Source organism: Dromaius novaehollandiae, chromosome 3 (assembly GCF_036370855.1).
Source record: "Dromaius novaehollandiae isolate bDroNov1 chromosome 3, bDroNov1.hap1, whole genome shotgun sequence".
Classification (NCBI taxonomy): Eukaryota; Metazoa; Chordata; class Aves; order Casuariiformes; family Dromaiidae; genus Dromaius; species Dromaius novaehollandiae.
In genome coordinates, this window is record NC_088100.1 from 67,817,611 (window position 1) to 67,844,911 (window position 27,301).

The 27,301-nt window shown below is 38.5% G+C and overlaps 1 protein-coding gene across 4 annotated transcripts in view; it reads right to left on the reverse strand.

Annotated features, from left to right (window-relative positions):
• Positions 1-27,301, reverse strand: part of TULP4 (TUB like protein 4) — a 167,758-nt gene that overhangs the window by 26,195 nt on the left and 114,262 nt on the right. For all 4 annotated transcript variants that reach the window (XM_064509097.1, XM_064509094.1, XM_064509095.1 and 1 more), the window contains 4 exons: positions 18,522-18,702; positions 15,657-15,791; positions 11,561-11,727; positions 1,222-1,446 (listed from right to left, as the gene is read on the reverse strand). In XM_064509097.1, coding sequence (XP_064365167.1) covers positions 1,222-1,446; positions 11,561-11,727; positions 15,657-15,791; positions 18,522-18,702 — 708 coding nt within the window. The remainder of the gene's footprint in view (positions 1-1,221; positions 1,447-11,560; positions 11,728-15,656; positions 15,792-18,521; positions 18,703-27,301) is intronic.

Sequence of the window (27,301 nt, forward strand, 5' to 3'; positions counted from 1 at the left end):
CTACTATGGCCAACTGCTTCCTTCTTCCCTGCCAGGATCCCTCGCCCTGCTCCTCTGGCTCCACGGAGGCAACATCCCCTCTTCATCCTCCCCAGCCTAGCAAGTAGCACTGAAACTCAAGAGGACTGAAGGGGAGGGAGCAGGAAAGGAGGGCCTGGGACAACATGGAAAGCATCCTGGGGAGGAGAAGGTGACATGCTAAAAAATTTGAAAACCACTTGTCTATTGTACATGGTACCTTTGGAGATTGAGGAGTTACGGTTACAACAGGCGTTTATTCTTCTCTGGCAAATGAAATGTTTCTTAGTTGCACAAATTGCCTGAATGGCAATACCCAAATGTAACTGAGCTGAATCATTATATTATGGGCATAATTTCCCCTCATTTAAGCTGGGCCAACTCCACAGATTTCAAATCAGTTTCTCCAGATCTAAAATGTTTAACAAGGAACAGAAACTGGCTCAAGAGAATGTTGTAACACATACACAAAAAATACCTAACACAAAAAATATATTGGACAGTGGGGCATTTACTAGCTAACACTGTAGTTTTGGGCCATGATAAAAAGTTCTGAAATCCTAAGATGTGACTGGGGGCAAAAACACAAAACAATGGGGTTGAGCAGATGGCTCTGCAAGCAGCTATACTAGTGGTACAGGCAAAGGAACAGTATCTGGTTCATTTTCCCATAGCACTGCTGAAGCAGTGCGGCTAGCAGAACTGAGTATTGGTAAAAATATTTGGGCAGTAACTTTAACAGCCATAGCTCTTAAGCATAACTACCCTGGCAGTATAAGGACTTGTGTAACTAGTAGGGAAGCAATAGTTTGACCACGACACAGTATTACCATCAGCACAACCTTCTTCAAAAATCCTTGTGATTTACAAGTGTATTTTACCCTTGGAATGTTCTTGGACAGGCCATCCCAACAGAAGAATGCAGATCAGGATGTGTGAACCTTCTTTTCAGTTTTAAGAGGCATTGAATAAATCCTCCTCCTCCTCCTGTCCTGCCTCACCCCCCTCCCCGAGAACATCCTTCTTATTCCTCTTTCCTAGTTGGGAATCAGCAGGTAGAATGCTGGGCTCTTGATGACAACAGGAGTGACCCTTAATCAAGCTCTTTTGTTTATGCAGGGTCAGGATTTTATCCACTATCATTTAGGAGCAGCACAGAGAAAAAATCAAGCAACTCCGCCCACACACTCTGTTTCCTTTTACCTTGATTGTTGGTATAAAGGCAGTGGTGAGGTACGAGCAGAGCCGAGGAGGCAGGGACAGTTTGCTGATATCCTTGTCATCCCGCAAACAGCTAGCGATAGTCTGCTGGCACAGAAGCTGCAGACCGGAGACCCTGTGCTCTACTCTGACAACATATAGTGCAGGTCCAGAAGCCATCAGCAGGCGTGAGTCCCTGTGACCCCAACAGATCGAGATGATAGGACGCTGCAGGAAGAGGAAGAAGCCACAGCTGTAAAAGAGCATGTACTTTCTCCCATGCAACTGTATAGCATATGAATTCAGCACCAATCGTGTTACCCTAAGTCTTCTAGGAACGTAAAAGGGCATGCTACTGCCCAAGAGAAGGGAGAGGGAACGTAAAAGGGCATGCTACTGCCCAAGAGAAGGGAGAGGAATGTGAACCTCTGAAATTAGCAGTAAAGGCAGTTGATGTTTTAAGCAGTGCTTTTTACCCACCAGTCTTAAAGCTCTTCACACAATTGTCTCTTGAATTCATTACCTAGATGGGGAAAATGAAGCACTAAGAGGATAAGTGACTGTAGAGTCACATAATGTCAAAGCGCAGAATCTTCTGATGCCCAGTTCAGATTATTTTTTCAGTCATTTAATTGATTTTAACCCCCCACTAAGGGTTCACATTTTACAAATGAAAAGTTAAATAATTCGCCTAGAGTCACTTAGTGAACTAGTGGACAAAATCCAATTGGCTCTCATTTCACAGTCCCAGCCTAAGTCTTCCACTGCACTGTGTCTTTTTTGAAACATTCTCAGAGGAAGTGAACCATAAAGGACCACCATGAACAAAATGAAAAATGGCCTTTTAGTCACCTGTTTCTCTACATTCATAAATGTCGAAATTCACAATAGTAAACACAGAAAGAAAGAGTCAGAGGTGACTGGTATTAAGTGTTAGAACTCTGAGCAGTATAGCAAAAAAGCAGCTCAAAGGCCTTCCTTTGCACATTAGTCCCTGCTGCATGAATATTAAGAGTTCACATGATAACAGTGAGTGGCACACCAATTTAGAACAATTAAAACGAATGACTTTTCAGACAGCGTGTCATTTGCCCTTTCTGTCGCAGGCATCAAATAACAGCCTGATTAAAAACTGAATAGACTGAATACTTTTATAAACACCAGCTTTAAGGGCTATGCATGCTAAGATAAGGATAAATTCAAGCTTCAGGGTGCAAGTTGATCCTCATGAGTAAAACTGTTGCACAAACATCTTTTAGCTTTATCCCAGACAGTCAGTTCCTTGTGCTTGCAAGGAGCTCTCTAAACTGTCTTCCTAAAACCTTTTTTATGCAAAGCACCAGTGTGTTTTGACCTCTTACAGCCCTGTTTACTTTCGCCTTTCATGAGTGTTAGCTGCATCCGCCTGCCATCTCTTGCTTTCTGTGTTACAAAGCATCTTTTTATTACATTTTTTTTAATATATATGTATATGTATATATACACACAGAGTATGGAATATCAGTCCCATAGCTGCTATCTCTATACAAATAAACAACACAGGGTAAGAAAGAAACTCTTATTCCATGAAGAACATTGCACAACAGGCTGTAACCAGTGTACTACAAAATGCTTACTCCTTCCTGTGAAGTGCTCCCTTCTTTTCACAACCCTTGACACCCAAATGTTTAAGCAAAAGTGTTCTTTAGCTAAATTATGGTCTATATTACTGAAAGGTCAGGATCACTTTGGAATGCCTGAGTCTTTCACAAGGTGCACCAAACAAGAATTAACCACATAGAAGATAAAGGTCAACACGCCATCAGAAATCTTTACCCACTCCTTTCTGGTATAGCATAGTACCCACATACCTGAGTGAGATCAGCCCAGAAGCTACTAACAAATTCTGGGAAAAAAGCTTTCCCTTCAATTACAAGTTCAAAATGTTTAAAGACAAGAAACTGCGACAAGATGTTTTTCTGTGAATGATATAAAGGAAAATGCAGCTGCATGACATTGTATCAATGTCTATCCATCAAGATAAAGGGTAGGATGAAACAACTTTCTCAGGAAAAAACATTTTCTCTGCTATGTCATCTTATCCTAATCTAAATTTCCAGAAAAATCCTGGTTTTAAAGTGGGGGGAATGAAGAAGGTTCTTTTTCATTACATCTAGGCAACACACACGCACACACACACACACACACACACACACACACACACACACACACAAAAACTTCCACGGAGGTAAAAACCTTCAGGCTGACTGATATGCAAATGGAAAGCAGCAACATATGAACATTATGATTTTCACAGTAATTACTAAAGGCATTTTGTCATTTTGTAGTGCAGAACTTCAAAAGAATTGAGAAATCCCTCATGTATCATCAATAATTATTACATAGCTTGTTATAACCACATCTCTGGGACAGTCTTAGTCAATCCTGAATCTGACTTAATTTTACATACTCAAAGTATATATAAATTAGAAAACTCTTGTGCAGTAAGTTTACAGAGTAGATCTGAAGTACTCATTGGGGATTTGATGACAGCACAATACAGTTTTCCTTACTGATGGATATTTTCATGGCCCGAGAGCATGGCTTAACCCTCATACTGTCTGAGAGCAATGAGATAGCTCATGCTGCTGATTAAAAAAAAAAAAAAAAAAAAAAAAACAGAATTGAGAAGGCACTGACAACGGTTAGGCACTGCCATACTGTATGACAGCCTGCGAAAGGCACAAGTAGCCATGACCCTGATCGCCTTAAGGAGTGAACTGCAGTATGGGCAGAACTATCTACCTGATCGCTGTGGTTCCACACCACCGCCTTCCGTTCACGCTGCCTCAACTAAAGCGTACCTGTGAAGTAGGTGAAGGAATAAACAAACATGTGGCCTAGCACCAAAATGTTTGTTTATTGCAGGGTTTAACGCCAGAAGAGATTATGAAGTCTAATATTCCAGCTATCATAACCCATTACACCACATTCAGATAGCCCTCTGCTCATCCATTTAACTGAGCTAAATGAAACCATTTTTGTCCACAGGTTACTGCTGCAGGTAGAGGAGAGCAGAGACGCAGACAGTACCAGTGCAAGAAACTTTGCACCTTAAACATATTCCTTAGGAACAAATTTTTAAGAAGCTTAGAAATGCTGGATGGAACCTCTGGCAATAAAGCACTATGGGACTGAAGAAGAGTAAAAAGTCAGAAGTCACAAGACACCGCCTCACTGCATGATTTCATCTCAGCTTCCCAACATGCAACCTTAATTCAGCCATTTTCTAGCTTTTCAATGTCTGTCCGTCTATCTTACATCCTGTTTATATATTTTATGTAAACCATTACATGTATGAGTGGATACATATTTAAAAACACACACGACACAACACCTAGTGATGTACTGCTTGTAGATCACCAGCATCTATACTCTTCCATTTGTATATTTAGTCTCCTTTTCACATCAAATGGCTCACAATGCTCTCCGTGCACACCTCACGCATTCTAATCTCAACATTCCCAATCTCACCGAACAGCGCTTGTGCTGTGTCGGTTTGTATTTGCTTACTGATTCACCAGACATGCCTTGCTGGCAGTTTTTCTGGGACAGCATTTCTACGGCATGGTCAGTTCCATAGTGCTCTTCAAGTGTAATGTCCAGCAACACTTTATTCACAGTGAAGGGCTAGGATTTAAAATGAGGTTCAGGGAAAATTAGCTCAATGTTATAGGCTTGGGGGAAAAAAAAGATCACCCAAATGCCAGATCTGACTTGACCTTTAAACGTACTACTCCAATAATATTTCTCAATAACGGCCCTTCCCACTTCCCTTGAAGAACAAGGATATGGATCATATACTGCAGCAAGCCAGTTATGAGCTGGCCCACAGTGTTCCTTCCAAGCTCTGCTGAGGAAAAACAATTGATCTGCAATGACCAGTGCAGAAGTATTGCTCCTCATAAAGCAATCCACTTATTTTGTATAATTTTAGCAAAAAAGGAGGAAGGAAAGAAGCTTTTGATACCCCATAAGCTTTATATATGTTACACTGTACTTGTTAAAAAATGAACAAGCAGATTCTAGCACAGAAGACAATTTTATTTTTCATGTTTGTACACTTGTTTTTTCCTACTAGGAACAAGAAAAAGCAGCTACAAATTCTGTGACTTCTAATCTCATTTTCCAAACAAAAATCCCATCCGGTTTTGAAGGATCTCACAACAAATTGTAAACGAATGAATGAATTCCAGTGTTTAAATGCAAACATGGAGGCCAAACTGAGCTATTATACAAACACAGAAAGGATTCAGTTCTCTGACCTTTATATATTAAAAGTAATTTCCTAAGGGCCAAAAATAAGACATTTTACCAGGAGAAATACTGACTATAAACACATCTCAAAAAGTGGTTAACAGGGCATTCTTTTGCCTTTTTTTTTTTCTTCTTCTTCTTCAGAGTGAGCTTGAAAGTCAGATATGCCTACTCAGTTTTGTATGCCCCGGCTGGGAGGTGTACTCCTCTTAGAAAAGCATGCAGAACTGGATACTCCTGCTCAAGGTAGTGCTCTGTGGTTGTTTGTTGCAAGTCATTCAACCATCTTTCTTACAGGAGAACAACATAATTTATGTATCTTTCATCACCTGTATACTGTTCAGTCAATGAAAACATAGTGCAGGCTATGCTTCTTAATGCTTTCCTTGTGCTCAGAAATCCTGAGCCCTAGGGCCAGTCTGCTGCTTGCACTAATCCCTTAACCACTGGGACTGAAAGTCCCACTGGTTATGAAAATAAACATAAAATGGTATTTCCGGGCAGAAAGTCCAGCAACAAGTGAGATTTTTTGAGGTTGGTCCCTCAGGAGAGGGAACCCAATCACAAAATAGTGTCTAGTGAATGGTGCGTATGAGTAAAAACTCTAAATGACATAGGTTGCCTGCTTTCTTTCACTTAAGACTGCTGATGTACAGATACACATTCTGTCTTTCCCTCTGATTTTTTCAGAGAGAAGCTGGAATGTGCAACGGCTGGAGAGCCCACATGGCTCTTGTGAGTTTTGTGTGCACATCTCTGTACTGCCATAGAGTCCACGAGTAACTGTTGCAAAGTCACATAACTTCTTCATTCTCCTGTTCCTCATATTTACAGTGGAGAGTAATAAGAGAGTTGGTGGGATAAAAGTAATAAAGACTATGAGGCAGTCAGAAATTCTACTGATGGTGCCTTATGATCTTCTGTGGAGCAAACTCTTATCTGACATGCAGATTTGTTTCTTACATCTTTTCTCTTTCTACAGTAAGCTGGTTTTTTTAGATCTCAGTATAACTATGAGATTCCATTTTAACAGAATGAGTCTTTTCCTAGACAAGTGTAGAAAGGCAGACTCCATTTTGCAGTCATAACAAGTTCTGAAGATTCCTGGTCATGATCCAACTCTGCAGCAGTCAGAGTTAACAGCGGTTCTCTCTAACCTGAGAACATCAAGGCCTTTACTGATATCCCAAAGAATGCTTCAGTAGCTAATTCTAAATTGTTGCTCTTGTTGCTCTTTCTGTAAGAAAATAAACTCTACTTGAAGCTTCAGTGTCATCCAATAACAGCTAAATAGCATCAATTTCAGGGGATACAAATGAAAGGCGACGTTCATTGAGATGCAACAAACCTGAACACTATACGTGGAGTGAATGAAGACAAAGTAAGCAAGGTCAGCTCAGCTGGGTAACATAAAAGGCAATCTCTTCTTTGAAAGTCCTTTAGATCTGAATTTAACCTAAAATTTTTACTCTCCTCCTCAGGCCTTAGTGAAATGGATTTTATACAATTACCAGGTTTCTGACTCGCAATGGTCTTATCCACCCAGGTGCTGGGACTTTTATAGCAAAGAAACAGCCCTTTGAATGCTGCAAAGACTTCTGCTGCCCACAGCATATTAAGAGCAGGTGGGTCTTGTTCTCAAAGACTCTCAGAAATCTGTCCCATGAAGACTTAGTCTTTGGTTCACCACTTTGAATATTACACAGAAAAATGTGACCGCAGCTCTTCTGCCTACTCACAATGAAATATGCATCTAACTTTGCTGCACATACAACAACTGATTCTGGCACTTACTGGACTCAGTTATTTCTTCTTTGCTGCACTTTAGGTTTGAATCTGTTCTTACCCCAGCTATACAGTTGTATAAAATCATAAGCTAATGTAAATTTACTCAAGGATTATCGGTGTATAGATGGGATCAGCATCAGGATTTCTGAGTCCACATTCTTGTTCCCCTCGTCCTCTCTGGGACACATAAGAAAGACATAAAAACCAGAGAAGGAATCAACATATAAGCAACACATCTGAGCCAAGAGACAGAGTAATTTCACAGATTTGGTAAAGTCAGCAGACAGGCAATTCTGAAGTGATGCTGCAGGAGGCTCCTCTGTTTCAAGTCCAAATGGGAAGATACGAAGCAGCTGTATCCACTCAGAAGAGAGCTTTGTGTCAGTAGGTACAGTTGATATAATAAAGACCCACCTGCACAACAAACAAGAAATTCTGAAGTGACAGAATTGGGTTGCAGCATTTCCAATAATCAATTTTAGAAAGACTGTAAAAGAGCCTGAATGAGTCCAATTATTACAATTCTTATCTCAGATTAAAGCCAGGGAAAGGTTCTGAGGATTTAACAAATAATGTAAGAAATAAATACGCCTTCAATAAAAAAATTATGACTGGCAGGGCAGCCTGCTGTTTTTATTGCATTTTTAGATGCTGGCAAAGCTGGACCACTACAAAAAAAAATGCCAACTAAAAGAATTGGGCATATTTTTGGTTGATCAGGTTTGTGTTTGTGAACACAAAGGGGAAGGATGGTAAGTGAGAAGGTTTACAGAAATTGATAGTTTTTTTTGAATAGTTAGCAGCTGATCAACAGCTTTTAAGGTATGCTCTTTGTGTATAATAGATAATCAGCACTGGCTCTGTGGAGTCACAATATGGACCCATTTTTCATATAACTGCTCCCAGTAAAATAAAGTCTGGCGTGACTTTCTGAAGTCCCCTCAGAAAGTTCTTCATCAGTCTTTCAGCATTCAAAGAAGTCTGATTCTGTGTAGCAGAAGTTCCTGACTTGCCCAACCTTTACCAGTGTTTTTCAGCTCTTTCCACTATATTCAGTAAATATATTTTGGTAGAATTTCAAGGTGGCAGTGAATGAGAAAGATTGTTACACTAAGCTAACTCTAGCATCCTGCTTATGAACATTATTTTTCATACAAAGCTACTGTGTTCATTGGATACTTCTAAATAAGTGTGATTTCCCTGTTCAGGGTTTTATAGTCAGCAAAGTAGGTTTATGATTCATGAAAATCCTACACCGATTGGAAGAGCTTAAGAGAGTTAATCAAATGATATATAGGATGCCAAAAACATACTAAAGCTGGAGGAGAAGGCGGCATATAAAACACCTTGAAGGTGTTTTACATGATGACAAGTCACCATCAAGATGAGTAAACTGCAGTACTCAATTCTGTTCTGCCTTGTGGTTTGCAGTGACTTTATGTTAAGTAACATTCCAGCCAAGTTGCATGTAAATCCTGCATCAGTTTTAGATTGAGTTTTGTTATAAACAATCCAATAAAATTCATTTTTTCCTGAACACCCTACCAAGACACTCAGGACAGAAAAACAGCACAAATATTGACAGCTCAGTGTATCCTACCAATAAAAATTTCAGACATCTGCTTTATCAAAGGATTGGAACAGAGGACGGAACAGAAAATCAGTTTTGCACCAGTAATCTGCTATTTTCTGTGCTCAGTGTTTCTTTACTTTTTTTTTTTTTTTTTTTTAAACCTTTATATTAGGAACAATACTCCTATAGAATAAATGCACCTTTCCAGTCACACACGTGTGCGTCAGAAGAAACAGTTTCACTAGAAGAGTGAGAGATGCAGAAATTCTCTTCCATTTGCTTTCAATAACCAGTGATGATTTTATAAAATCCAATTACAGGGCTGACTGCCATTTTAAAGAAAGGTAATGAATTTACTCTGATGAATTTATCATCAGACAAATTACTAGGACCATTGACTCAAGTCTGTCATCTTTGGATATGCATCACTGGAGCAGAATAACAGAAGCTACTAGCAATTTCTTTGCAACAACAATTTCTATCTGATATTGTTAGTAAACCAAATGCTTTGCAATGTTCTAGTATAACTGTTACTTAGCTGGTAATATTGTTAGACCAGCATTCAAATACAGAGAAGCATAACATTCACATGAGCAAATACAGGTGCCTTTTTGAGAGACCTCCTCACATCCTCCTGCAGCTCAGTAAATCTGAATTTAAATGCATTATAAAAAAGAGAACTAAACATTAACTAATGAGAGAAGAGGGCTGGCTCTAATTTTCGGCTGGTTTATACACACAGTTCTTAGATTAATATAAATATATTAGCTTGAATGTTATTTTTAGTCTTTTTTCCTAAGGAAATGAGACTCAATGATTTTGTTATCAACTACTAGTTGCTGTTCCCCCTCCCTCACTTCCATCCTTGCCTAGTAATTTATGAAGCTGTTGGCCAGTTCCATTTGAAGCTGTCAAAGGGGGAAGAAATCTCCATGACACTAAAAAGCTACATGACTAGTGACAATTAGCAGCCAGAAAGAGGAGAGAGGCTCATGTTAATATTTTCACTATGAGAAATACTGCAGAATGACCTTGACAGTTACCTGTTCTGTACGACCTGTCAGTTGGTCCATAAGCACTCATTTAATGGCAGAATAATTAGCCCTCACATCAGCTACAACATGTGCTGACTTTCTCCCAGCTGATTAAGTAGAGCAGAAAGGAGAAGAACTGAAAATCTGAAAAGAAGTTGAGCAGGTATAGGGAGAACTGGAGGAAATGAAGGTATTTAAGTGAAAGAAAATTTGATGTTATTGGGAACAAAGTGGGGAAGAGAGCAGTAAGAGATGAGTCTGTGCAGAGGTAAATCTTAAGGCAACCAGACTTCTTCAGTTTCAATTGCTCAAAGAACATCTTGATTTTTCCAGAGTGTTATACTGGTTAAAAGCCTAATATGGATATATTATATTCTGGTACTGAAAACAGAATGTGGTGACAGTAGTTTGTTTTTACCTGGTCCAGGAAATAAGCAACACTGATACAAATACGTTCCTGCCAGAACTGATACACAGCGTAAAGAACTGTGCTACTTTGCTTAAATGACTATGTTTAAGACAAAAAAAGCTGTGTGTATAGGTAAGTCCTTTTGATACCTAAATCAGCATTAGATGTCTCTCCATATATTTAAGTTGGCTTTAGAGAACATTATTTTTATATTACAAAACTAAAGGATTCTATCTAAATTAAAGTGCTAACATTAATAAGCACAGGTTAGTGCTAAATATGAGCAAACACAAAAGCTTAGCAGCTGGTTTACTATGTCATCCTTTTGTATCCATCTCAGATCAGGGTACTGAAAGAGAAATGATAATAAATAGAATCATCATTAATCATAATTAAGTAAACACATCTATAACATTTTCCTTCGCTTTTGGATTTCAAAGCCATTATAAATAAATTAAGTTTCACTATGTAACAGTCAGAAACCAGAACAGTGTCATCTCTACTCTACAGAAAATGAAATAAATTATAGAGTGACATTCAGCTTTTTTCGGAAATAGCAACAAAGACCTATGAAACATTTTGTGCTCCTAAGCAGGACATAGATTGTGTATTGACATTTACTTGTCAAACAGCATGACCAAGGATACAGTGAAAGTTTGTATGGAAGGTGGGAACAGAAATGAAACTTCCTGATTCAGAGGCCTGGCATATATCGACAAAACATCCTTCCCTATCTGATGTCATAAAAAGTAGTATGTTGCACCAGAAAAATTGACTGTACACTAGAAAATTGCATAAAAACAAAGAGAAAATAATCCTGTGGTTATGATACTGGACTTGGTATATTTCAGTCCAAATACCGACTCTGCTATGTTGAGCAAGTTATCTAGTCTTTGCTCCTAAGTAACTTCTCTGTAAAAGAACAGAATTTCCTTTTTCTATCTTGTGCTTTCATGATGCCATGGTTTTGGGGAACAGACTGTTTCTCATTATATGAGAAAATGCACAACAGTAGATATGCACAATACCGAGCAGAATGGGTCTTAGAATAAGATGTAGTCTTGGACCTCTACCTTAATGCAGACAATAATGACTTATATCGCATTTTTCTGTAAATCATATTTTAGAATACATTAAGGACATTTTGCAAGCCCTTTCATACTGCAGGTCTGTACCAAAGGGCTACTGTGGGAAGAACATGTCAGTAAAGCATTAAGAACTGACTTAAAAAATATGCCTTACCTGAACAGGTGTCTCCAGAGTGTAGATATGTTCCCCACGCACATTGTAGAACTTGACAAGTGCACTTTTCAACATGGAACCGTTGCCAAGATCAGCTAGCTGACTTTGCTTCTCCATGCCTGCTACCGCAAGTAAATCTCCCTGTGTGCACCACTGTACTACCACATCTGAAATCAAAGATAATTTGCAATAATCATTTATTAGAATCAATAGGAATAGTGTTTCCAGATGTGCCTAGGTGATTTGAGAATCTAAATCATGCTCTCAAAGGTTACTTAAATACTTAGAAACTTCAATACTTTCAGTGAAGTATGAGCATATATGCATTTCTGGGAATGTCTCTTGTGATTTCTTTAGTTAATTGCAAAAAACATGTAAAAACATTAGTTTCTCTATCTCTGTGGAAAGTTTAGAATGTAAATCAGAGGCTAACTTTTGTACCTAAGTACAAGAATTTATTATGGACATTAAAAATAATGTGGAAGATCCTACGCACATCTTTGGAGGTAAGTGGACTCAAACAAACACATAGATAAATAAATCTCACTGACCAAGAGAGTAGCAATGACTATTTGTTTGGAAAGGCCTACAGTGCATAGAAGCAGCATATTTGGCAATGCCTCATATTTTCACTGGCTGTGAACATAACCTTTAGCATAACTCGGATCTACAACATCACACTTGAAAGACTTTTGGATTTTTGACCATAAACATATATGGCCTCCACGTACATAGGCTTTCTTTTGACAAATCACTTGTGAAAATCTACTCATCTGTCTACCAGGAGTTTGCCAGAAGCACATAGGGACTGATCAGTCTCTCATTTGTGTGGATATGAATATACATATCAGGCAACTCATAATGAGGAACGCCCAGAGCTCAATTCAGGGATGCTAATTTCAAACCCTTATATCCTTCAGCTCTTTGTCACACTTCATCAAGAACACTAAAACAGTATTTTGTGTTTCTGCTTGTGTTTCAGAGGCAGATTTGCATGTGCAAGGAATACTGAGCTAGTCTTTAAACCTTTTCTACTCTTAAACCAAAGGTGGAAGGCAGCTATTCTGTGCTGAGGCAAAGTGAAGGTAAAGACAAAACTTTCATGCTCTGGGATGCTCAATCTGCCAAGAACCCTTTGAAGACATTTGTGGGCGAAAAGCTGTCTTCAAATGAAGAAGCAGTAGAGAAATGAGAGTTGGCAGAAAGGCTCTCAAAGTTGTTTCAAGTTGTCAACTTGTCATCGTCAGGGACTTTTATGTGTAATTTAAAATGGTTTTGTATTATTTCAACTGTTGACTTTCTGATGATATTTCTCATAAGAATTATGCTTTTGTGCATATCAGGGCAAGACGGATGTTTCTCAAGATAATTTTTTCATAGTCATTGTGTTCTTCTTTTTTGGTCTTAGTCCTCAGCCTTATAAGTCATCTACAAATGGATTTAACTCATTTTTTCCAGAGAGTAAAATGATAGATGCACTAAAAATCAACAAGGCACACAGATCACCTCCTGTTTTAGTAACTGGCTTAACTACACAACTACCAACGAGGAAAACCAATCTCCTCTGGGTAAATGTTTTCAGGTAAAATTCTCAGTTGTTCCCCATACCAAGAGGAAGATGAATGATTACTGCACCTGGCAGCTTTCTCTTTCTCTCAAAATTCCCAGAATCAGATTACTGCAAAGGCATAGAGTGGCTAGATGCTGCCTGCAGCAGTCCCTCTGGGACACTGCGGTTCTACAGCATGCTGCACTGCACTCTGTGTCTTCAAGGACTATTAAGCCTTGAAGTAAAATAGCTCAGCTGACAACTAGGTCTCAGTGCAAGCACAGAGATAAGAAATCACATAAAGGTTTCATCTAGGGCAATGGTCTGCAAATGAATCAGTGGATCACAGTCATCCCCCAAAATTACTTGCAAGCCACCAGAGGCATGTATATCAATAAACCTTTAATGGAAAGCACCCTAAATGTGCAGGTAGCAGTAGCTAGTTCTGTAGTAGCTGTAGTTCAGTAGTTCTGGAGGTAGCAGCACACTGTAAATCACTGATTTAAAAAAAGTAGAGAAAAAGAAAGAACACAACTGAACAGTTCACGACCTCCACTAGAAGTGATAACAAAATCCAGGAGTGTTCAAGCTGGATGAAAAGAATAACTTGTGTTTGGGCAATCAAATTCTCATCAAACTGCAAGTTTGTTTTACACCAATTCAATATGAATATTCCCAGCAAAGTGACAGCTTTTTAAAATACCTATGCAAAGGTAGTAGAACAACAAAAATGTATTAGTATTGTATGAAATAGTTTTACAGTAGCCTGCTTTAGAAGTACATTGAGTAGTTTCAGCAGTCCATAACAGAAGGGCATCTGCTGCAGAGACTACAAAACAACACATACAGATTTCAGACAGAAACGCATGAATTAAGACTCCTACACAATAGGAAGATCATTCACTCTTAGTAGAAATCCAAGTGGCTACAGAGGATGGGGACTCTGAGTTGGGTGTTTAGCATGTGGTAATAATCATCAAAACGATAGTCGCTTGACAACATTTTTGATAAGATATAGAAAATGTGTACGTCTATATAACAGCTATATGTAAAAAACTGTCTACTGTACAATAGATAGCTTCAAAACAACAAACAGTGATATCCCAATCATCATTCTCTCTCTGCCTCATGCACACTGCCATTCCAGCAAGATGTTGCCCATTCTTCTTTTACTGATGTCAACTACACAATCCAGTTTACAATCCATAAAAATGTATTGTTGCTTGTGCATTAATATTTTGCTATGGGAAGGTGACATGATTAAGGAGTCTTTCTTCCATTAGTAAAAGTCAATGTTAAAAGAGAAATGAGACAGACATCATCAGCAAGATAGAGCCACGTAACTCTGAACAGAGAACAAGAGGGGATTTGTGTCTACTGGCCTTGACTGGGTAGGCAAGGATTTGATTTAGATTATCCTATCTTGGAGCAGGAGGCCAGACTAGATGACAGCTCAAGCTTCCTTCCTACTCTATTCATTATAATTCTACAGATACTGGTCACATCCCTTGGTGGCTATCACAAAAGCTTCTCTAAGTTGGTTCCAGTTTTCCCAGACTTTAAGGGGCCTTTTCTGGCTGCAGAAGTTTTCTGGATCACAGGGTTGCCTCAGGATGTTACATTTCCCCAGCCATGCTTCTTGTGTAGGGAAGAGTGGAAGCTGGGGTAGAACAGAAACCTCAAAGATGATTTTTTACCTCCTAAGGCTCCCCTACACAGGAGATCACCCAAAACCCTAATGGGTTGATGTCAGGGTACCTTTTCACCAACAATGTCACACTGTTATAGAACAGCTAAGGGTCTGCTCCACACTTTAGATTTTTTTTTTTCTGCATGTAATACAATACTAATTTACCTGCAGAGATGAAAAAGAATCAATGGAACTCATATTTAAGTATGTATGTGCCTTAGTGAATCAAAACTTTTCTCCATGCAAAGAGCCGTAAGTCATAATGAGAGCACTGGCAAAGTAAAGGACTTTTTGATAGGTAAGAATAGTAAAAATTTTGCTACAGATTAAAGATTTCACATGAAGTACTTATTTTACATGTATACATGAATACCACCTAGCAAGATGTATTGCAATTAATCAATAGGATTTTTATGCTCTCAGAATAACTTCGCTCTTTATAATTAAAAATTCTAGCAAGTCTTTAAAATTTGTAAGATACATTAAAACAGTATTGTGATTCATACATGGCTACCAAAAGTATGGAAGGAGACACTGTAAATTAAAGATACAAACGAAGGGCATTCATAAAAACAACCATGAATTTATTAGTGCATTAAGCTGAAAGAAGGCAAATATCAATTTGCTCTATAATCTCAAATATTTAAATATTTTTTCCAATACAAGAAATCTATTAACCAAGCACTACTCTTTCACCAGTAGGTGTCACTGCTGATAATGGCAACAACTGCAGCTGTAAGCTCTTCTGAGTGATGAGAGGTACTGGGTTAGGAGAGAGAGACTCAAAAACATGAACATACAGACACATACAAGAAAAACAGAGCATAGGGTGGGGGTAAAATGTCTTTCTTTTGTACCTTTCAACCCTGAGCGGATCATAGTAGGAGACAAGTCATCATAATTGTTCATTAAACTAATGTCTCCTGATGTGAAGCTGACAGTAAGTAGTGGTTTGGTGTTCTGCACTGGGACTGGATATGCAGCTGGTCCATCTGCAAAAACAAGATTCTGGAGTGAGCAAAAAGTGAACTACCGGAAGAGATTACAGCCAGGTTGAAACGCACTGTGCTTAAGTCTATTATCATAAGGAATGGCTCTGAGCCTCAAACTGCCTCTACTTTGTTATTTCTGTAGCGTCTGTGACAAAAGCAAAGCAGTTATTAGTTAGTTTGTCTGCTTTTGTGAAACCCGAGCTATCTTGCTCCAGCTTTGCCGTTATCCATGGGACAGGGGCTCTGGAACAGCATTACAAAAAATTCAAAGCAACATTGCATTCCTTGGCTGTAACTCTCTATTCCACTTTAGGAATTAAATATCTTTTCCTAACTGATCTCTACCTTTCTGATGCTTCCAGCTCAGTCAAAACTACAGAAGAGTAAGACTGCCAAGTTTCAGAAGGTAACTGAAATGAGACATCAAGCATTTTTAACTGCAGTGGCTTATGGATATACTGTCAGGCAACATAGCAGTGTTTTTCAATCTTTCTCCACTGTCAACTCCTAGAAGTGTTCACGAGCTGAAAACCAGTGCTTTGGAAGGTTTCTCTGAGCCCCAAGTTGAAAAGCTGTATCATAACGTAACCACATTAAAAGCTATTTGTTCGGTAAATTTTCTGCTTAAGCAAGTGCTGGGTACTCCTCTTAAAGTCACTAGAGACATCATAAGGGCTTCCAAGAGAACATACTGGCCTTTCACAAATTGCTATATTTTAAATGTTAAGAGCTAGGCAGCAGAATGAAAAATGATATGCCATCCTACATAACAGGATTCTGTGCACTCAAAGATAGAGATGAGTTCAAAGGTGCTTTCAAAACCATTCCTAAAGAGTCTCGGCTCCTCTTGGCCTATTTTTCAGCACTCGTTGACATTCCCGTGCCAAATGCATGACAACCAATATCAGCATTTGTAGCATTTGCTATTTAGTTCTTTTTAAGTTCTGACAAGAGATACTGACATCCCCCCAAAAAGTGACTCTCGAGCCCAACCAGAACCTTTTGAGTAATCAAAATGATACAGAGCCAGGTAAGAGTGGTATCACTTCCTGAACTTGTAAAAGAACTGATCAAAAAACACTCCAGAGAAAGATGTCTAGTAATTACTGTGAGTGAGTGAGTGAGTGTGTGAGAGAGAGTGTGTGTGTGTGTGTGTAACTTGGTAAGAAATATCTGTGTGAGTCAAAGGCTTGTCACCTTTGAGAGGTTTATGCAGCATCTGCTCTAAGGAAAACACATGATGTTTGGGTATTCATTAGAAGCAGGCTTGTAATGAGCCCGCCCACCCACCCGTTTGACTCAGAGAAACTTAGTATGTTTGGATCATTTAAATTCTCTTCCATGCACTCTCCAACTTCACCATGCCACAACTGGAACCTCAGTATTGCAAAAGAGCCACAAAAACAAATGTAATGTTGCTCCTTGTCCTTCATTAGAAGCTTGCTAGGAAATCTGAAGAGACTAGAATCATTTTTAGTACCAAAATTGAGGCTGTGGCATCATGTTCATATTTACTTGAAAGCCAAAACAAATCTCAGTTCAAAAGATGCTAACATTTCAGATGATCACATTACCTTCTGTCATTATTTTTAAATACATGATTATTATACTGACATACATATAAAATATTCTGTAAAAGATGAATTTTGGATTGCATCCAAATTAGACTTAAAACTGCAAGAGTCTTGAATTCAGTAGTTCAGATCTGAGATGCTGCTTCAGACTCATTTTTAGTTATTATGTGTTTTAATTTTTCATTACACAATCATCTTTATATTATCCTTTAACTTAGTTCAGACTTCATACACTAGAACACAGCAACAGCTAACCTAAATCTTCTAGACTATTCAACAGCATTAACCAAAAGAAGCAAGAATCTAGTATTTGGAATAAGAAGGGTGGGGGAACAAGGAGCAATAACCATATCCTATCCCAGCCTATGCATGGATACAGTGACCTGCTAGGCCTTTGCTATCTATAATTTCCAAAACCAAAACATTTTACCCAATGGACTTACATTTATACTTGAGGGGAGAGAAGAATTTCTTCCTGCCCCTCAGATTGGCAATGTACTCTGAAGCATGGGAACTAATAACTCCAGACAGCTCCGGTCACCCTTCTTCTACCCTATGTAATTGCAGAAAATATTTTCATTTCTCATCCTTTTATGAAATTCACTGAACTCTTTATGTCAGAACTATCAAGGATGGGACCATACTGATGAGCAGTCTCTCTGCTTAACAGGATTTCTTGGAAATGAAAGATGTGGCACTTTCTGCTATGTCTAGTACTGGTGTCTTTCCACATGAATCTATATAAAAATGCATTAGCTTGTGTGACTGTCCCCTGACTATATCCATACATGAGGACCACTGCAATATCTTACATCTGCTTATCAGTGAAACCTGATATGCTCTTATCTAGTGCTATTTGCTTCACTAAAAGCTTTGGGTTATCTCATTTGTGCAAATGGAGGCTCAGCAGAACAGATGGGGTATGACTTGCCCAAGCCATTCAGGGGGGCAGCCGCAGAGCTGCGAGCAGAACGCACGCCCCCTTCCCAGCACTCTGCTTACCCCTCTGTGCTACCCCCACAAGAGCAAACAACCCTGAAGCCTCTACCAGCTGAAACCGTAGACATCCTGCTGTTTCAATACGGTGTGACTCCTTCATGCCATTCCAGATCTCCAGGCAAAAACTGAGAGAGAACAACTTTGAAAACAACCCTACCTTGTGGTGGGGAATAGTCGTCGGAGTCCGTGTCGCTCTCGCTGCTGTCCTCCACCAGGAAGCTGGGGTAGTTCCAGGACATGCTGAGGATACCATCTGACTCATGAAGGAGAACGTGGGCCAGCATTCGGCCGTGGCAGTCCATGACAATAACCTGACCGTCAGCAGTGCCAAACAGGACCTGAAAATAACAGAATGGCCCCAGCCCAATCAAATGTCAGCAACTGGAGTCTCCGTGGAGCACAACTTGTCATTAACTAGCTATGCTGGAAATGAATCGAAGGCAAAGCAGTCAGGGATTTTAAACAGAGCCATGCTAGGACACTGCAACGAAAGATGTACATAAAGTCAGAGCAGCAGCAAAACCAAATCACTACAACTAAGAAATGCCAGAAGCAAGCAATCAGAATTTGTCCCTCTGGGGTATATGTATTAAAAGCAGCTTACACTGACTCAGAGACAGCAGACATGGAAAAAATATCTTGTGTCTAGTTAATACCTACAGAAAGAGTAGTGAAAGATGAAGAGGAGTAAGAGAGACCTAACTAGAGCTTCTGATAGGAGGCAGAACACACAGGGAAGGTACAAAGCAACTACCATAGTTGTTTATTTGACTATCTCAAAACAAAATATGCCTGCTTATTTGATGATGCTTGCAAGAGACGAAAAAGTTGATAGAGTAACAAAAAGTGACGGGGCTAGAGGTAAGGTCCTAAAATCTCTAAGCAAGCAGTGGTTCACACTGGTGTTCATTTTGTTTTACTTTAATAGGAGCCTTTACACTTTATTTAAACTTGGCTATTACCACCATTGAAGTGAGCTGGCCATAGGGCTACCAGTGATTCTACCAATATCTTTGGATTATACAGAAGTTTCTAAAATTGGTGAGAGAAACAATGGCAGGCATCCATCACAACAATATCAAAAGGTACACCTGACAACAATGAGGTCTTAGCAGAGATTTCAAACAGCTTATGAGAAACGGAAAGCTGAATAGAGAAGGACAGGTTATTCAACTGATGAGCAACAAGCACAGAGAAGGTGGGAAAATGTCTTCCAAAAACAGAGGCAAAAAGCAATATGATCCATCACCTGGAAGTGGATTATTATAGCCCAAAAGGAAGATAATATGTTACAGGTTCAGGAAGGGATAAAGAAGAGCTTTTACCCACCATTTCAAATACAAAATGGATAATGCAAAGGGGGGGGTGCCTTGCCCCTAAACTGCTATTTAGCCAAAGTGCACTTATTAAGGTCAGACTGTCTGGAACCTACAATTTCTCTTTTATGAGCATGTTCTTTCTTGAGGTTTTGAACAAGATAAGACCCTACATATTTGAGGAATTTTAGAAAAACATCAGGAAATATGTTTTAATAAATCCATGAAATGGCAAATGCATTAGCCAAGGCTACTGCTACAACCACATAATTCTACATGAGGCAAATATGCTTTAAGCAAGTTTAAAGGCAAACATCAACTTGGAATGTAGCCAGTACTGAAAAAACAAAGCTAAAAGGAATGCCAGAACTTATACTTGTCCTTCAATCTATCACCTACTTCCTGTTTTATAATCACATTTTCACATAATTTCTCTTTTGCCAGGTGAAAGAACCATACAAATGGAAGAGCAAATTGCCTATACATTGGAAAGAGAAAGTCCAAACTGAACAGACTGAAAAAAACAATAGATTTTCCCATTTCTCAGTGACAGTGTTTGTAAATTTAAGGGTCTATTAATTAAATGCCCAGATGAAAAATTCATTTACGCCTGTATCTTATCTCTAACAGTGGTCAAATATTCAGGGAAGAGTAAAAGAACAGGATGCACTGAACAATCATGTAGTTTCTCCTTTATTTACAGGCTGCTAATTGATAATTTTGCTGGGTAACCTTTACCTCTTACATTGTAAGAAATACAGAATAATAATTCCCTATTTACATTCTCAACATTAGTCATAATTATGTAGACCTCTACTACATAATCCCTCAGTCATCTCTTCTCCAAGCTGAAGAATCACAGTCTACTTGGAATTGCACTCTACAGAAGTTGTCCAAAGCCTCCAATCACCCTTTTTGATCTCTGCTTTACTTATTCTACCTTCCTTTTGAGATGTGGTTACTTTGCAGCATCCAAACTGAGTTTCATAGCAGGTTTACACAACAGTATTTACATAAGATGCAATTGTAATGCTTGTATTTTTGAACATTTCAGAAAGGAAGCATGGTTTCAAGGATCTCAGACAAAAAAAAAGTACTACAAATTTTTCTGTGGGTGATGATCAAGAAACACAGAAGGCTATAAACTAGAAGAGTGTTTTAACAGAAGAACTCCAGTGAAGTCATTAAAATCTTGCTAAAATCAATGAAGTAATTTCTCATTAATGGTGGTAATGAAAAAGCACTATCTGGTCAACTTAAGTGTAATCACTACATGGAACAAATGTTTTTGTGTTAAACAGTTACTGTGTTAGTCACAAGCCTTCAATTATTATTCTTAGATAAAAAAGTAAGAATTCACCCTGTGTTCAAGTCATGTTTCTTTCCTTTCTGGCCCTTTTTTTATTCTTCTTCCACTTGTATCATCTCATCTCCTTTCATACTGTCCATCAGTTCCACTGATTTTATATGCATGATCAGTGCATAACCACTTTCACTATCCATTTTCAGAGCATAACCATTCTCCTTCAGATCTCTATACGAACAAGTTTCCACAAAGCCAAAATCCTAAAGATTGCCACTGCTAGCTTCTCACACCACCTTCTACCAACTCTGTAGACCTGGTTTTGAGCAGTCTCCTTGGAGTTTTATAACAGCAAAATACCTAGATAGAGGAAGAGAGCTCTGTGCTGTTTTTGAAATAATCAGTATGAGAGTTCTCTCCCCTAAAATTCTGTAGAATTAAGAAACATTTCATTATTGGGCAGGAATAAAACGTTGGGACTAATCATCCAGGCTTCAGTCTAAGCTTGATCTAAAGACAATTCATTCAGGCAGCGCTACCCCCACTTCATTTAAACTTACGAACTCCCACATTAATTTCCAACTCAAATCAGACCAATTGCACGCAGGCACCCTAATTCTTGCACTAGGACCTAACGGAAGTCTTTAGCAACCTAGAAATGTAAGGGGGCACTCCTCACCTCTTTAGCCAGGCTATAGGTTTCAAGGAGCAGCTTTAAGTTTTGGAGTTATTGCAGCTATACAGCCTTTAAGATGAAAGCATTTATAGGCTGATAGTCCTACTGGCTGAACTCTTGCTGAAGCTGTGTAAGTGTCTAATGGTGTTACCATCCATAACGTTACCCAAGCTATAAATGCCACACTCAAGCTATTTATGTCGGATGACTAAAACTCCCGACCTTCAGAAAAAAGGTTAAGGCACAGAGTATGCCTGAAGGAACCAAAAAACAATTTGAATGACTGTATTTTAGCTGCCTAAATTGATATTTTTCAGGTATTTGCAGATCTGAAATGTCTGAGAGAAAGTTGAGAAAAGGTAATGAACAGGTTACACTGGTTTATTAACCCCTGAATACAAAGCCAAAAACATAACAACAATAATTTTTAAAAATCTTTACTACTTTATTTTGAAGTGTTCTTATTGAAAGTTTTACAGAATTATGCAAAATCTGATAATAAAATATCCGAAATTACCTATACATTTAAAGCGTGTGTCAGTTACACAGCACAAATACAGTATTTCTTTACAAAACACATCAACATAATAAATCCCGCACTATAGTAAAGCTGTAGCTGGTAAGAGGTCATAAAAACACAGGAAGCAAATTCTGCAACAGTTTCCAATGGTGACCTGCTGCTGGATGCTTTGAAGGGAAACCTGCTATAGTTTGCCATGGGATAACCCACACAAAAAGTCTTCTAAGCATGCTAAGGGCTGAGAGTTAGGTTAAGTCCTGAAACACAGGTGTCTGGTTTCTTCATGAAGCCCATGTTAATTCATATTTATTATAACAAATCTGAATATCCAAAAAACATTCTTTGAAATCTGCTAACCTCCTAGCCTCTGTAGTAACTTCAGACAATAAGTTTTGTAAGCTAGTTTTGAAATGTAAAAACATTTTTCCTTTAATCAGTGTTAAATCAAGTATCCATGAAAAAATCATTCAAGATTGCCATCCCCTTAAATGCTCAAGATTTTAAAAAGTCTTCCATTTGCAGTTTGAAATGTACCGATTCCTAAAAGACATGTGGTAGTCAAAAGATAGGGCATTCTGCTCTGGAGTTAATTATTCATGAATACACTAAACTGTTTTAGTGCATCCAAAAAGCTAAATAATTCAATCCAAGAGGAACAACTTTAACCTGACCAGTGATTTCGCCGTGTGTGTATATGCTGTGCTGAACTGCTGCTATTCCCGTAAGATCTGTTGCGATGCTGTAACGAGTGCTAGTGCAAAATGGTTTGGCAACACTGAAATCAACAGAACTACTACAAGCTACCAAAGCTCTAGCACATGAAAGGTCCAGCTGCGGAGGCCCCCTACTTCATAACAGGATTGGAATTTACTCACAGCAATGTTATTTTTGCATGAAATATATTCTGTTGTTTAATTTGATTTAATGTACATAAAGAGAACTACTCAATAATAAGAAGGCTCAAGCTCTATGTTAATTTGAATACACTAGTTCAGTAGGAAAGGGACAGATCCTGCCATCTCACCACATCTGATTATATGCTGAGAAAAGTTTACTTCCAAATAATGGCCCACAGTCTCAGCAGCCATATATCATAACAATTCCACTAAGTCAATGAAGCTGGGTTGACTTTTATCTTATATACAATATCCTACAGTATCTTATATTTATTTACTTTTTATTTGCCTATTTTTTAAGGTAAGCTAGCTCTATGTTTTTCAGCCTCTGTTCACATGAGAAATTGTTCTTGGCTCCTGGCCATTCTGGTTGCTCTTCTTTAAGCCTCCTCCACAGCCCTTTTGTGAGAGTGTGACTTACACTGCACACATTTGAGGTGAGACCAAACACTGACTTCCGTAACAGAACTGTAATATCTTTGTATTCCTTCTGCATCTGGATATACCCTTATGGTCTTTGACTGCAGGTACAAATTCAGGTGGGTTCTCACTAAGACTACGAGACAGAGCAGTCCCAACCACTAACTTGCAAATTTAATGTAGAATCTAATGCAACATGCATTAAGAGTTTGCATTTAAATTCCTGGATACACCAAAATGTTCTGAAAATTAATGCCATCTGTCATGGAAACTCAGACGGTCCAATCTTTCCTGAGCTGTGGCTAAGATGCCAACCTTATGGCAATTCCGATGAGCAATTTCTTTAGTTATATCTCTTCCTTCTACCTCAGGATAAGTGGCAGCTGGAAGGACAAAGTATCTGACCATAAGCAGTTTTTTCAGAAAGTGACTGTTCATGTTACAAAAGGACAAAGAGGTGTGTCCTACAAGTTGCTTACTAGACCACTGCAGCATACTTTGATGTATGGACTCTGAAATTTCCAAGCCAATTTCTACAGTCTTAATTAATCTAGACAACTGTGTGTCATCTGTAAATGTTGCTAACTCACAACAATAAATATTTTAAAATAAAAAAGTTTTAACATACAGTGTATGTGATGAAAGAGCAAGCCCACTGTCCACATTTTTATAAAGCAAATTGACCATTTACTCTACCCCTTTGCAGACTGGATCTTAGCCAGTTTTTCTCTATGCACTGCTAATCCATACACAGTAAGTAAAACAGTATTGTTACCACTTACTGGATTTACTACACCTGCCAAATCATTCGTGTAGTGAGTGTGCAGTGGATGTATTCCTGCTACAACAGACTTCTACAAAGTGAACATACAGCTATTTCTGTCAGGACAATCCTAAACTATAATATAGGAAACCTACATTAGGAGGCACTGGAACTTGTTGACTTTTTCAAAACTAAATAATTTCCACTAATTTTTGCTAGCCACTTTTACTAACATATGTTAAGACTTATGAGAGACTAGTGAGATATGATTTTCCTTTGGAAAAAACATCCCATCTAGGTCCTTTCAGATCAATTTACAGGTGTTTGGTGATTCCATGTTCAATTTTCACTTTAACCAGCTTCAAGGTACAGATGTAAATCTTATTTACACATTTCTTAGATGCTTCTACAACCTTTCTAAATATAGTGCAGGTAAACAGTAGTGCCCCTCAAGACTTCGAACACAGACTTGATTATTTCTGCTCGCAGCTAAATTAAATTCATACTTAAGATCCTTCAGAATTTTTGGATGCACCAGCCAGACAGACGGACTTGCTGTATTTCAAACTAACCAGTTCCTGACCTGCCTTTTAATTATCTCAAACTCTGAGAGGAGTTTCTTAACAGTGAAGAGCAAGTTCGGGGCAGAGCTCTCATCAGCATCTTGTGATCAAGTAAACCATAAACGGTCTTTGGATGCTACTGTTTCTACAAACCTGAACTACTGTGCTGTTTGTTCTTAAAATTGCGTTGTAAGAACTTTGTTCTACGAACCAGCAATTTGTTCCATGAACTGCAGCTTGAGGCCTCTAATTTCTCTCTTATTTTTACCTACTGTGATTTATGGTTTTGGTTTTTAACATTCTCTAGGGTTGTATTTCCAATGTTTGAAGGATTCCTCTTTGACCTACATACTTGGCAAACCTTGCTCTTTCAGCATTTTCTGTTACTCTTTGCCCTTCTGGTTCCTTTTTTGGATCAGCATACCCATCTGCTAAAACTTCATTATTGTTTTATCAGGTAGTATCAGTGCTGCCACTAACAGTTCTGCATCCATCTAAATTTACAGACTTCTTGCCTGACATTGTCTTACTGAAATTCCTCTTTTCAAAGTTTAGAACTGTCTTTTCATAATTTTTCTTTAGTATCCTTTGCCCCTTCCATCTCCCCAAAAGGCAAAAAGTCAGAACTGTAGTTTAGAAATGACATTCTGTAGCAATGCTAACAAGGCCAAATGCATTGCCAAAAGTACGCTGAGTAGTTCAAGAAAGCTGAATTACAAGTTCTATTTGCTCTAATTTAACCATAAAGCCAAACATTAGTATTCAAGATAGGAAGAAGCTTTACAGTCTTCACCATACTGCCATCATACTAATAGAGATAAATCTATTTTTGTGATTCAAGATTAACTGAACTATAAACTCATTAAAATACAAAAGGATGGGTCAAATACATACTTATGCAGGTATGCTTAATAACACAGAAAGTATATGGAAAATTAGTGCCTTTAAATATTTTCTTTCCCTAGTATTAGTCTAATGTAAAAATGTCATTCCTGTAAACGGTTAGTTAGCACATTTTGTGGTCCATTTAGTAGCGGTATTAGCATTTTGCATTTCTTGTGCTCTTCTTGTTTATTGCTTCTGCATCAGAAAGCATGAGATGATGCAGCAGCAGCTTCTTAGTATACAGAAAAAAGTAAGTCTTTTTTTTCCCCAAGTGTGGTATTTCTGATTTTACTTCTTTTTACCTCAAAATGCAGAGAGAAAAAGAGAAAATTCAACAGAGGGAGACAGCTGCTCTCCTGCTGAATACTTTTTATTTCCATTAAAAATTCAGCTGCTGTAAAACGATTTCTTGGACTGGCACAAACAGAGACATCACCACAATTCACACAAAAGCTTGGGGGAAATAAAAGCACTTGGTTTTCTTTGACTGCGTTTAGATCTAAAAAATCTGAAAAGAGGCTTTTGTTTCCTTCAGAAATGAGGAGTTACCAGCTAGTATGTGGATGGTGCACCAGGAGATCACACAGCCAAGTGCATATATACAGAGCAGTGAAATTCTCATTCAAGAGCAGTAACAGCTTTCGGAAGTAGCACTGGTTTAGTTACGTACTTTCAGGTTTGTTCTCTCTCTCTCTCTCTCTCTCTCTCTCTCTCTCTCTCTCTCTCTCTCTCTCTCTCTCTCTCTCTCTCTCTCTCTCTCTCTCTCTCTCTCTCTCTCTCTCTCTCTCTCTCTCTCTCTCTCTCTCTCTCGCACAAAGTCATTTGGGTTTAGGTAACTGTTACAAAGCCCTCAAGTGAGGAGACAAAGTAAATACACTGAAAATCCTGGTGACAAATCCTTTTAATAAAGACTGAAATCCTAAAACCTGGGTATTCACAGAGCACTAGCTTTATTCCTCTCTAAAATGATGTAACACAGCTGAATAACTGTTAATGATGTACAGCTTTGCACTTTCTTCTAGGAGTGAAGAATATAAGCAGTGTTAAACCCAGGATCTCAAGCTACAAAACTACTCTGGAGACGTGAGGATGAAAGCAGCTGGCCAGGCAAAGATTATTTTGTTTGAAAGCATTCTGGCAAATTGCAGAAAGTTTGATTACTGTATGCACCTGTAATTATACCTGGACTACTTCTGACTTACGTGCTTCCAGACACATACATTTCTATATTTTTTCTTGACTCTTCAGACACTTTTCAATCCTCTACCAATTAGACTTGTAAGCGAAAAGAGCAGCCCTTCTACATAATGTTGACTGAATTAACAATATGTCTCAGTCTACTTTAGACATGAAAAAAGAGGTTTTTTTCTTTTGTTACATTTCAAATCTCATTCAAAGTAATATGTAAAATGAATAGAACGCTAGCAGCTGGAACATCTTCTAGAGAATATCTCCTGGGGATCAGGCCGGGATCCCTGAACTCCCATACCAGAAATACTTGGGAATGTTCTTTAAGCAGCCCAGTTTTCTGTTCTTTCATTCAACTCCACCAGGAAAATCATGTGTATCTATGAAAACACATATTCTTCCCTTAG